Source organism: Neltuma alba, unplaced genomic scaffold (genome assembly GCF_004799145.2).
Source record: "Neltuma alba isolate B1F8T4 unplaced genomic scaffold, ASM479914v2 tig00011323_pilon, whole genome shotgun sequence".
Taxonomy (NCBI): domain Eukaryota; kingdom Viridiplantae; phylum Streptophyta; class Magnoliopsida; order Fabales; family Fabaceae; genus Neltuma; species Neltuma alba.
The window spans coordinates 75584-87384 of NW_021636030.1; the positions used below are offsets into that span (position 1 = coordinate 75584).

General features: G+C 36.1%; 1 protein-coding gene across 4 annotated transcripts; it reads left to right on the forward strand.

The window, feature by feature from the left end:
* The first annotated feature begins 632 nt into the window (after window positions 1–632).
* Window positions 633–6039, forward strand: LOC114711955 (uncharacterized). 4 transcript variants are annotated; one of them, XM_028896392.1, is made up of 7 exons: window positions 633–883; window positions 1504–1625; window positions 1970–2128; window positions 2272–2342; window positions 2419–4062; window positions 4780–4933; window positions 5063–6039. In XM_028896392.1, the coding sequence occupies exons 3-7, from the start codon at window positions 2008–2010 to the stop codon at window positions 5725–5727; spliced, it is 2655 nt and encodes an 884-aa protein (XP_028752225.1). In that variant the 5' UTR covers window positions 633–883; window positions 1504–1625; window positions 1970–2007; the 3' UTR covers window positions 5728–6039. The 4 variants fall into 4 exon arrangements, with proteins under 4 accessions (XP_028752225.1, XP_028752224.1, XP_028752227.1 ...); XM_028896391.1 differs by having other exon boundaries at window positions 1523–1625; XM_028896394.1 differs by having other exon boundaries at window positions 633–807; window positions 1523–1625.
* Window positions 6040–11801: the final 5762 nt, after the last annotated feature.

Genomic DNA, 11801 nt, shown 5'->3' on the forward strand with positions numbered 1-11801 from the left:
TGGTTTACACCCAAGAAAAGATGACTTCTGCATTAAAAAAAAAGTAAAAAAAAATTCAATTGTGTAAAAGAGATATGCTGCACATGAAAAAATAATTGCATACAAAAAATATTATATTGTACTACCTCCGGTCCTAATTATAAGAGCCAGTTGACTAATTTGAGGAGATTAAGAAAGTAAGTTGAGTTAGTTATTTGTTATAAATAGGTGTTGTCTTTCCTAAAATATCCTTACTAATCAAATGTATTGACTATAACTATTATTGTTAGAAGGGCTACTTTTAAAAAAATATATAAATATGAGAGACAAAGTGGATTGAGGTCTTATATTTAGAACTAAAATAAAAGTCAAACAGAGTCTTATATTAAGGACCTACAAAGTTTTTGAGACTATTTGTCAATTAAATTTTAAATCAATATTTTTCTCCAATTTTCTTATTTTAAAACCGCTCAAAAAAATTCTAAATAAATACAATTCCTCTTATTTTAAATATAAAATTTATTTTATAGGATAATTTATATCATAAAATAGATTCTAAGACTGAGCCAAAATCCTAAAATCTAAAAATTTGCCCAAGACATGAGTACAAAAGTTGGTAAATGACCTTACTGCCCCTATTCCTTCCGATCCTCTGAGTGTGAACGCGACACTCCTTCCTCACTCCCTCGCGCCATCGTCTTCCCCAACCCTAACTCGCCACGGTTGCCTCACTCCCCCATCGTGCTACGCCATTGCTCTCACCCTCTCTCACAACAATGCACGCTCTACTCGTCGCAAGTTCGTCGGTACTGATGTATTAAGTGGCAGGTCAACTATTGTTTCTTATTTTCTGGATTGAGTTTCTGTTCTCGACCGTTGATTGACCTCAATCTGGTGCCTTGAGGTAATGGGCTGTTAGAATGATGTTTTCTTGTTGAGGTTTTCACGTCCAAAAACGATGAGTCAAAAGAACACTTGTATGTATTACTAGTTTTCCTGCATTTATCTATTTCATCCTTTTCACCATATGAAGTCAATGGACTCGATAAATAGATTGTAAAAGGCGAGAACATTTCTTTGGACACTCAGGATTTTCTTTAGAAGATCATTCAGGTTATATTATTTTCTCTATTAATGTTGGTAGAATACTTGAGTTCATGTTCGAGTTCAAATTAATAATCTCTCAATTTCGTGAGCTGGTCTGGTGAGTCAAGTTAATTATATCCCTAATTAACCGGAGGTGGATAAATGACAATAATTTATACTGGCGTATCACTGTCAGATAGCTGATAGTTGCTTAGATACGAAATGTAATTACTTGTTATTGACTATTAATTTAGTCATTTTCCGGTAAAGCCCAATTGATTGATAATCTGATTCTGTACCCTGAACTGGTACAACTGTAACTGCTGTTGGTTTGTGTGATCTGCTCATTAGAAGTAGCATTCGCTGCTTGTGGTAATTATGGTTTTATTCTGAAGAAACTTGATTAGTGTAGTAATTCACACTAAGTTCACATGTCAGTGTAATTATTCTGGACCAGATGCTTGATTGGAGGGATTAGCAGTGGCTGTATCCATGCTTTGCAGTTTGTGTAGCGCCATATAAGGCTGCGGGGGTTATAATTGTTTTATCTCACACAAGAGGTAGGCGGTATGACTTTTAATCTTTAAGGATAATCTCTGTATTGGTCTCCTCGTATCCGGTTAATCTTCAGTTTCGGTTATTCTAAAATTTACATTGTTAACAATGGACTTTTTACACCAAAAGATGAACATAAATGTACAATGAATGTTATGACGCTCTTGATAACTGACGAAATCTTCTGGCCCTGCTCTTCTGTGCCGTGGACGCATCTTGATTTAATACAGTTACTCCAATGTACTATTGTTTATTGTAGGTTTCTAGATCGACTTTATTTTTCTTTGAACTTCTCAGATGGATTATAATTTTATCTTGATTTAAAGGATTAATATTTCTGTATTATCAGAAATATTTTATGAAGGTCTATTTACTTTTGCTTCAAGAATGGGAGTTGAGAAAGAAGGAACAAAAAGTGGAGGAGGGCAAGTTGGCGGGTTTTTCCAGTTGTTTGACTGGACCTCAAAATCTCGGAAGAAATTGTTTGCTTCTAAGTCAGATGTGCCAGGTACACATGCTGTCTGTCTTGACTAAATGATAATGTGTTTATGGATATTGCCTTGTGCATCCTTTCTATGAAGGTTTAATGGCATTAATGATTACGGGTTTTGATTTTGATTTCTTTCTTTTTTTCTTTTTTTTTCTTTTCAGCATTTGAAGAATCTTTGAAGCAGGCGAAAAATGTTGATGACAGCTTGGCAATGACTTGGCCCTATGTGGGGGTAATATCACAATCACTTGCTCTCTAAAATACTGTTTCTGGTCATGAAATTCAGGTAGTCACTTCAAAAATTTCAGGTGAATGAAGATGAAATTGGAGCTGGGGCAAGTGTTAGAGGAAGTGATCATAGTTGTGCTTCATCAGTTACAGATGATGAAGCATGTGGAACAAGGGTGCCAGGCGTGGTTGCTCGGCTTATGGGATTAGATTCTCTGCCCCCTCCTAGTTTTCCCGAGCCCTCTTCTTCTCCATATTTTGATACCCGATCTCTTCAAGATGCTCCATATTGTAGGAAAAACCTGACCTATCAGCATGATCAGGCCATTTATTCTGGAAATTTGTTTGAAAAAGTTGAGGGCTCTTCTAGGAACTTCATGGAGCCAAAGCCCCAAAAGATCCTTAGCAGGCCAATTGAGAAGTTCCGAACTGAAGTATTGCCACCTAAGTCAGCTAAATCAATTCCTGTCACACGCCATAAGCTTTTGTCTCCTATCAAGAGTCCTGGCTTTGTTCCAGGCAACAATCCTGCTTATATAATGGAAGCTGTTGCAAGGATTGTTGAACCTGGGCCCCAAGCTACTGCAAAGCATAAAACTCCATCCATGGCTTCATCTTCTCTATCATTGAAGGTTCGAAGTCTTAAAGAAAAAGACCAGCCTTCAAAAAAAACACCTCTTTCTGGTTTGTCTACCATAACATCTAGAGCCAGAGATTTGAAAGAACACAGAGAGGTTTCTCAAAGAAAAATTAGGCTTTCTGAACCTTCTCAAAAGAATTGGAATGGCAGTAGAGGTTTGACGGGCCAGAAAGAACATCATGAGCCAAAACCCAACCCACCATTGAAGACTAATGCTCAAAAGAGTATGCAGAAAAAATCTTCTGTGCAAGGTACTACTGGTGTTCTCCGGAAAAACAATGAAAAACAGAATTGTTCAGTTGATAAGGGCAAGTTACCATCAAAGCCTTTGGCTTCCAGTGATAGGAAAGTTCTGTCAGGGAACTCCTCCTATGGGCGTCAAAGAAGTTCTAGTAGTAGATCTACTGGGAAATCCAAAAGTAGTACCAGGAAGTCAAGGTTGGGGGCAGTTGATTGTGAAAATGAAGTTTTATATGCCAGTACAAACAATTTCCCTAGAAAGAAAAGATCAACAGACAAGGACTGGAATGATCAGGCTGTTGATATTTTGTTCATTGACAAAACAAAGAAGCCTATTGAGTGTAATCTAGAAGGTAAGGACAGTTTTAGTTGGGTAGGAGATGTCAAAAGGAAAGACATGGATGTAGTTTCGTTTACGTTCACCACACCATTGACAAGAAATAACAATGGCTTTGATGCATCTGGCCAAGTTCGTCAGAAGGGTAATGATTGTTCCTTGGATCACCACACTAAACAAGAATTGGTTGAGCCAGAGAAAGCAACAACTCCAGTAGGATGCAATGTAATATCTGGTGATGCCTTGAGTATTCTTTTAGAACAGAAACTGAGGGAATTTATGTATGGAGTCGATCCTTCATGTAATAGCTCTGATAAAGCCAGGACATCTTCTAGTATTGCATCAAACTCAGTAGATCCGACATCTTCCCCTAGTTTAGTTAACCACCTCCAGAGGTTGCAACAAAAGGACCAAGACGTGCTATCTACAGATGCATTATGCACCAGGCACTATTCTGATATCTCCCCCACTAGTCTCCCTGAATTAACATCAAAATACAAGTCATTGGTATGTGAAAAAATTATAATTCTCATTTAGAATTGTTTAGAATGCTAGTTTTATTTATTCTGTTTTGTGAATGACAACTCACAGGGTTAAAAGAGAAAAGAAAGAAAAATTTAGACTTGATTTGCTTTGATGTGACAATAGGCTTAAAAGAATAAAAGATGTGACTGGCTAATTACTACTCTTTTGGCCTGTTCCGAGAAACAAGAGTCATAAACCTATTCATTCAACAAGCTTGAGTTGATAGAGGAGGAGGAACTTAGAGACACCTTTTTGGTGTTTCATAATTGTCCAATAAAAATTTGACAAATGGAGGAACCATTCGCTAAGGAGTCAATACTGTGTGCCCATTTGTAAAAATTGTCCACGTTATAATTGTACTATAGAGTATAGAATTTAATAGTAGACGCTTTAAAGGAATTTATTTCTGTGCTCAGGAAAAAGCCGATAAATTATTGTTCTTATCACCTCTGACATACCCCCTTCAAGCCCGTATCAAGAATGAATACATTCCAAAAGCTTAAGGGGCGATCAATATCTAAGCATATGGATAGTCTTGTCTTCTGTTTTGCAAGTAGTGAGGGTGCCTGAAACATTTAGTAGTAATTCATGTATGAAAAATTTGAATCATTTAGAGGGGCACTGAAGTTTGCAGTGTTACAAAATTTAGTCTTCCATATGCATGCCCATTTCATCATAACAAACGTGAAAATATTACAGGTTGCTGATGGGATGAAGGAGTTTGGGTTCAATCAGATGAAATCACAGCTATTGAACTGTCGACACTCGAGCCCAATAGCTGTCCTTGAACCTTCTTGCTCAACTGAAAGTTGTGAATCTCTAGTCAGCACAAATGCTGCTAATAGCACAGGAGGTAAAAGCAGCATCTTTGCACATATCCACACGCACACTCATTTATGAGGATTGGACTGTCAATCATCTTTATTAAATCTAGCTATGACATGCCTAATCGGTACCTAATGTTTGCTATATCCAATTTCAGAAAGCAAGTTGTGCTCTTTTGTGCAAGATCAGGAAGTCTTTGGCCTGAACACTTCGCGTAAATCTTATCATGCGGAAGCTGATACTGAGCTATCAGATTCAGCTTCTTCAACATCGACTGGAAGATCAAGTACATGGGAACTGGACTATGTGAAAGAAATATTGTGTTTGTGTAATGTGGAACTGATGTTTATGGACTTTGTCCTTGGTCAAGCACGAGAGATTGTGCGCCCCCATCTATTCAGTCAGCTGGAAAGTATGAAAGAAGGGTTTGAGAATGTTGGTAGTGAGTCTAGGTCCTCTAGGATACACAGGAAAGTTATATTTGATTGTGTGAGTGAATGCATGGACATAAGATGTAGGCGTTATGCAAGGGGGGGTTACAAAATGTGGGCCAAAGGGGTTATGATGGTGAGAAAGAATGAACGGTTGGCAGATGAAGTGTACGAGGAGATTTGTAGGTGGGGAGCCATGGGGGATTCTATGGTCGACGAACTTGTGGATAAGGACATGAGCGGCCAACATGGAGGATGGCTAGATTTTAATGTTGATGCTACTGAACTAGGAGCAGAGGTTGAGGATCAAATGCTTGATTCTTTGGTCAATGATTTTGTTGCTGAAATCTGGCAGTATCAACAGCCAAATGCTGCTACAATGGTGGGCTGAGGGGTTTCGATTGTGAGAAAGGATGAATAATTGCCATATGAAGCGTCCAAGGAGATTTCTTGTTGGCTCAACGCCGGATGACTCGCGGATGATGAACATGAGTAGCCAAGTCATTTATATCTGTTGCTTAACCACTCTTCACTCTCTCTCTCTCTCTCTCTCTATATAGATATATATATTCCTTCTTGAATCTAATTTACATAAGAGCTAACAATACATGTTGGTCAAATACTGATTAGTAATTGTTGCATAAAAAAAATTAATTGCTGCATGCTGAATGTTGTATTCAATAATCATTTAGTAGTTCTTTCACCTTACTTTAACAGGCTAGGTGTACAACGTTCTCGAAATTTCCTTGCTTGTTACAGAGCTAGAATAATAGAAATGAATAAATACAAGAAGATAAAGAAGCAAGTACAATTAAAAAAAAAGGTGCAACACTCTCGAAAAGAGAGAGAGAAAAGAGAGGAGGAAAAATTCCCGTATGTGGAAAAGTTCTAAATAAATACCATCAAAATTCCAACATCTCTGGCCAGTGACTTGGGTTTGCCTGATGCCCTGATTCTTTTCTCCATGGTCTTCTCTTTTTCGGAATCAGTTCTAGTGTTGGTCCTTTTGTGCTTGTAATGAGATTTACACCATCCAAATATAATTTTAACGGATTAAATTTAAAACTTTTAATTGATAATCTTTAAATTAAAAAAATGTTTTTGAAAAAAATTATCAACTAAGATATTGTTATTTTCAATTTTATATCTATTAAAATAGAAAACATTTAAAAAAAGTACAAATAAATTAAATCTCAATCATTCATATTAAATTTAAGGGAGAATTAGAGAGAACGACTTGAAAAAAAAATATTTGTTGGAGAGAACTTTAAAAATTACAATTATTTAAGGGGATCATATACTAAATATAAATTCAAAAATACTGAATTGCCCTTGAGCCCCCGCGTCTCCTCCAACAAGCTGACAAAGAGCTCTTAACCTAACTTACAAGCAAACTAACTTATTAGTGATTCTAATATTTCAAAACAAATAATAAATAATTGCACAAGTGCGGTGGATCCAAGAGTAGTTTTAGTACGCCGGCTGAATCATAAGTCATAATGGATGGTGTTAATAAGTTTTTGCCATAGTCCTTCTGGGAATTTCTGTAGGAAAAATTAATTAATGGTTTGCGTGTAGACCTATAGAAATTTATAATTACAATAGTTTATAATTTGACTAGAATTAGGGAAAGGGTTGATGTTGGTGTAATATTTTATCAGCAAGTATGTCTTTCTAGCGAATTCAGAATCTTCGTCTTCAATCATTAGATACTTTGATTACAACTATGAGAATGGAAGGTATAAAATCATCAAGAGGGCGGATAGAATCATCTTTCTTGATGTCGTGGAGACTGTGATCCCCTCCAAAGCTAACCTGATGTTGGAATGGGAATGCAAAGTTGAAGCAATTAAAGCAAAATATCAAATCCAATCATCAAGGAAATCCAAGCCACCCTTGACTAGATCCAACATCCTCTGCACACTTGTTAATCTCATCACCATTTTCATTTTCATCTTCATCATGCCTTAATTAAGAAATTTTAGACACATGAAAATAGAAGATGAAGCAACTTTTAACGACAGAGAAAATGGCTGTCTCTACGTATCCACTATTTCATGAGTGGGAACAATGAAGCAATAACGTGAAAAGATCACGAGACAAAATGGAGCACGAGAATATTTGGGTCATTTTGGTTTTATTTCTTTTCCTTCATGTCCTCGAAGATAAATAACACTTTAAAAGGCTTTTAGATTAAAAATGTGTTTGATAATCCTTAAAAAGTGTTTGTAAAAAATACTTTTGTACGAAACAAAATAAACTCTTTCACATATTTACTTTATTAATTGTAAAAGTATTTTTAAAATTATGGTTTGATTTCCATCTAAATATCCCCTAAATATCTCTCCGGTCCTTCAGGCTAATTGTCCCTCAATTTAAATGATCTAAATTTTACGAGTGACTAAATCCAGTACCCTCACTCTCTCTTCTCTTGCCGCCTTTCATTTTTTTGGGTTTTGATCCTTTCATAATTCTTTTTTTTTTTTTTTCAGAATCTCATCTCTACCAAATAATAGATCGTTCAGATTTAATATTTTAAAACGTTGATGTTAATTTTCTCTCTCATATTTATGTAATATTATAATAATAATTTTATAAGGTATAAAATCTGAATTATTAATTATTACATCAAAGGAGAAAGAAGGATTTCTAAACCCCGTTCGTTCACGTTCTCACAGTGTGGCGGCGGCACTCCTACCTCACTCGCTTCACGGCGTCTTTCCGAACCCCAACACGCCATGCTTGCTTCACTCTCCCAACGTGCTCCGCCATTTCTCTCACTCTCTCTCGCAACAATTCATGCTCCTTGTCGCAAGTTCATCGTTGCAGGTTCTGGCCACCGCCTTATTCTAAGCTGCCACGTCTTCATTGCTCTCTGCCCTATTTTCTGTCTCTAGTTCTTGAGCAAGTTTGGCGACCATTTTCCAGGACAAACCTTCACAACTTTCTCTGCTTCGCTGCTTCTGATTCTGCGGCAGAATTCGAAACTGTCTCCCGCAAAAACCCACTGGAGTTAGGCGCGATTGGTCGGTGCATGATAGGATTTTGTAAGAGAGAGAAATGGAGAAACTGGAGGAGAAAAACGAAGGAAGGCAAAGAGAGGAGGGAGATGGAGAACGGAGGCAAGATATTAAATATAACTGTAAGATCCCAGTTTATTTTGTGTATTCATTTTTTTAAATAATTCTTACAGCAGTTATACATATTAAATATTTCGCTAAATGATAGTTCTAATCAATATGAATGATCAATAACAGTATTCTGCAAAAAAATAATACTCTTCTAGTCCTAAATATAAAATCTTTATACACACTTGTATAAGAGTCTTATATTTAAGATCAGAAGAGTACTTATTTATTATAAACAACTAACTTAACTAATTTTTTTTAATCTACTCAAATTAGTTAATTAATTTTTAATTCTTATATATTTTCTCTTAGTTATAATATATACATCTTCTTTGTATCTTGACCCCTGCACTGTAAATTCACTATCCGGTTGGTTTTATATTCCCAATATCTGTAGGTGAATACAAAGATAAGCCCATTTTATATTTAGAGAGGTAAAAACGTACAGCCGATGCTTTGATGGGGGCAAAACATCTTTCAACAATTGTTATTGTGCATGCATGGAAGTCAACAGGATTACCAATTTGATCTCTCGTTCTTCTACTGTAATGGAAGCCGTTCGGAGTGTTGGAGTATGCGCTAGCTTCGCAATATGTGCATTGAAGTACACTTATCCCTGTACTGTTAACATATGGAAGGCATCAAACTTCATGTTGCTTGAGATCTACTGATCGCCCACAAGATTGTAAAAGCTGTAATAACTAAAAACCGAGGCAGCTTGTGACCCACTCCGCCAAATATATTGTATGAAATCGATCCTTCTTATGCAAGAAAGGCATGTTAGTCCTCATCTTCTTCTTCCAGCTTTTTTTTTTTTTTTTTTTCCTTTTGTTTGTTTTCACCCAAGGAAAATGTAGTCAACGCACGTAAGGGAAAGCGATAAACCCCCCCCCCAAAAAAACCCACCTAAAAAACCCACAAAAAAACACCAAAAATAGAATAAATCTTCCTCTTAGCTTAAAGCGTAACAATAAAGCTCAAAGTCTTAAAATTAATTGAGATTTTATATTTAGAATTAAAAGAAACTCTCTAACTAACCCCTATCAACTCACTGATACTTTACTGATATATTTTAGAAAAGATTGTGTCCCCTGTTTGATAATGATTGATGATACCTCTAATTTGAATTCAAAAATATTCACATTAATATAACGCCTTCTTGGTTTATGGGAATCATAGTATCTTCCAATAACTCGGACCAACTCTAATAGGATGGAAAGCAACTAATAAGCTCCACAGGAATTTCATGCAATAGATGAGGTCCGATTAGTTATATTTTGTGTCAAATACTTTGTATAACTACTTACATTGAAAGGCTTTAGCAGTATTCTGTAGTGTGAAAATAAAAGGGCTCCTTTTGTAACAAATATGGATGATAATAGAATCTCTCAAATATCTCTCATGTAAATAATACAAATTTACAACTACGTTACTACAAACATAAGCAGCTTATGTACAGCTAGTGGTGAGCATATATTAGATGTGTTTGTACAAGTATGCATGTAACAGCAGGACTATGCAGATCTTTTAGATCAAGATTATATTACCTTTGAGATTTCCATTCGATTTGGCCTGAAAATAATGCCAAGTTAGGAAAAAGATCATCTAGATTCAGGCCATATATAACAAAAATATCCATATAGGCGGAAACTATCTCCTAAAAGATTCTACTCAATATTATGCTTAGATCCCAAACTTCTGGTAGTCATTAAAAGTTGGAAGCCAAGCTTCAAACCTCCATATTAATACTCAAGAATATCACTTAGTTAGTTATCACTACATCTCCATCACTCTCTAGGGAATAAAATTTTCAAGCAGACATCATAAATAAACAAGGAAATATAAAGATTGATTCTCACTTCAAAGTATGAATTTAGATCTGTTTCATTTTTTTAGTGCCAACATGAGTTATTATATTAGAGAGAAGAGACAGAAAGTATGCATCCAAACCCAATCACCCGATTATGTTTTTCTCTCACATAATGACTCATGTTTACATTAGAAAACTGAGGAAATTCAAATTCTCAGAGTGTGCCTTTCATTCAAATACGTCTTTTTTCTTATCGAATAATTAAGTTTTGATGAAATCGATCTAATTAAAATAATAGATCTCATGATCTACAAACACTAAATAATAATAATAAATATTACATAAGAGTTATAGCCAATATCTTTCAAGCCTAATTAGCTAACCACAGATATTTTCTTGGATAACCCTGATTTATGTGTCGCTCACCCAAAGAACACAAAAAGATTTAGTACCGAAGTTCTTAATCCTCCTAGTCCTTTTTCTTGTAAAAAAACTACATACCAAAATATGAAAGAGAATATCATTGCTAAAAAAAATGAAAGAGAATATCGTATACTATCATGAAATAAACAAGTCCAGATCAACGTATTCCATCCACCAATCTAATCCAGCCTCAGAAGGATACTGATTTTAGAGTATCTTCAGAATAAGCATAATCATCAGTAGTTCCTAATATATGTATATAGGCATTATAATCTAGGGCATATCTTGAGTTATCAAACTGTCATTAACAGAAAATAAATTTATCAGCAAACAAGTTACCACAAAAACAGAAGATAATGTTGGGCTTTGGAACATAAGGCAAAGGCAGAATCCAATCGAACCCATGAATCCACCTAAGTGTGCCGGGTCCTTGTTCCCATGGCTAAACACTCTGTGCCTTGTCTGGATTACAGCAGTTCCCCCTTTTCATGCTCACCTTTGCCACTTTTTTAATTAACCCTTCCCTCGTTTTCGCACTCCAACAGCTCAACTTACATTGGTAATCACAAACTCGTGCATTTTTTATTGCTTTCACATAAACAAGTTCAAGACCCACGTTCATTCCGCCTTGCCTTCATCAAATTCTATACCCCTGAAGCCTGCAAATCCCTCAGTTTTCGAGCCTTCCCACGTTCCCTTCCCTTTCACTCCATTCACCCAACCATAAGCTGTGGCCTCTTGTACATATAAATTATATACGGCTATGTTTATATATAAGTTATAACCAGGGTTCCTCATCACTCCTCAAGCTCTGTTTGGGAGTTTTTTTTCCTTCCTTTTCTTGGGGTTTTCTCTGGAAAGGAGAAGGCTAAGAAATCAGAACCTATGGCTGAAATGAAATACCACAACCAAGGAGCGAAGGTACCGGCGAAGAAGAAGGAGTATGGATTTAGCAGCAAGTGTGCTTCATTAGTGAAGGAGCAGCGAGCTCGTCTCTATATTTTACGCCGATGTGCCACCATGCTGCTCTGTTGGTATATTCAAGGAGACGACTGAGAAGTTTGAACACCCTCTTAATTTCAGCTTCTTCTATCAAGATGCAAG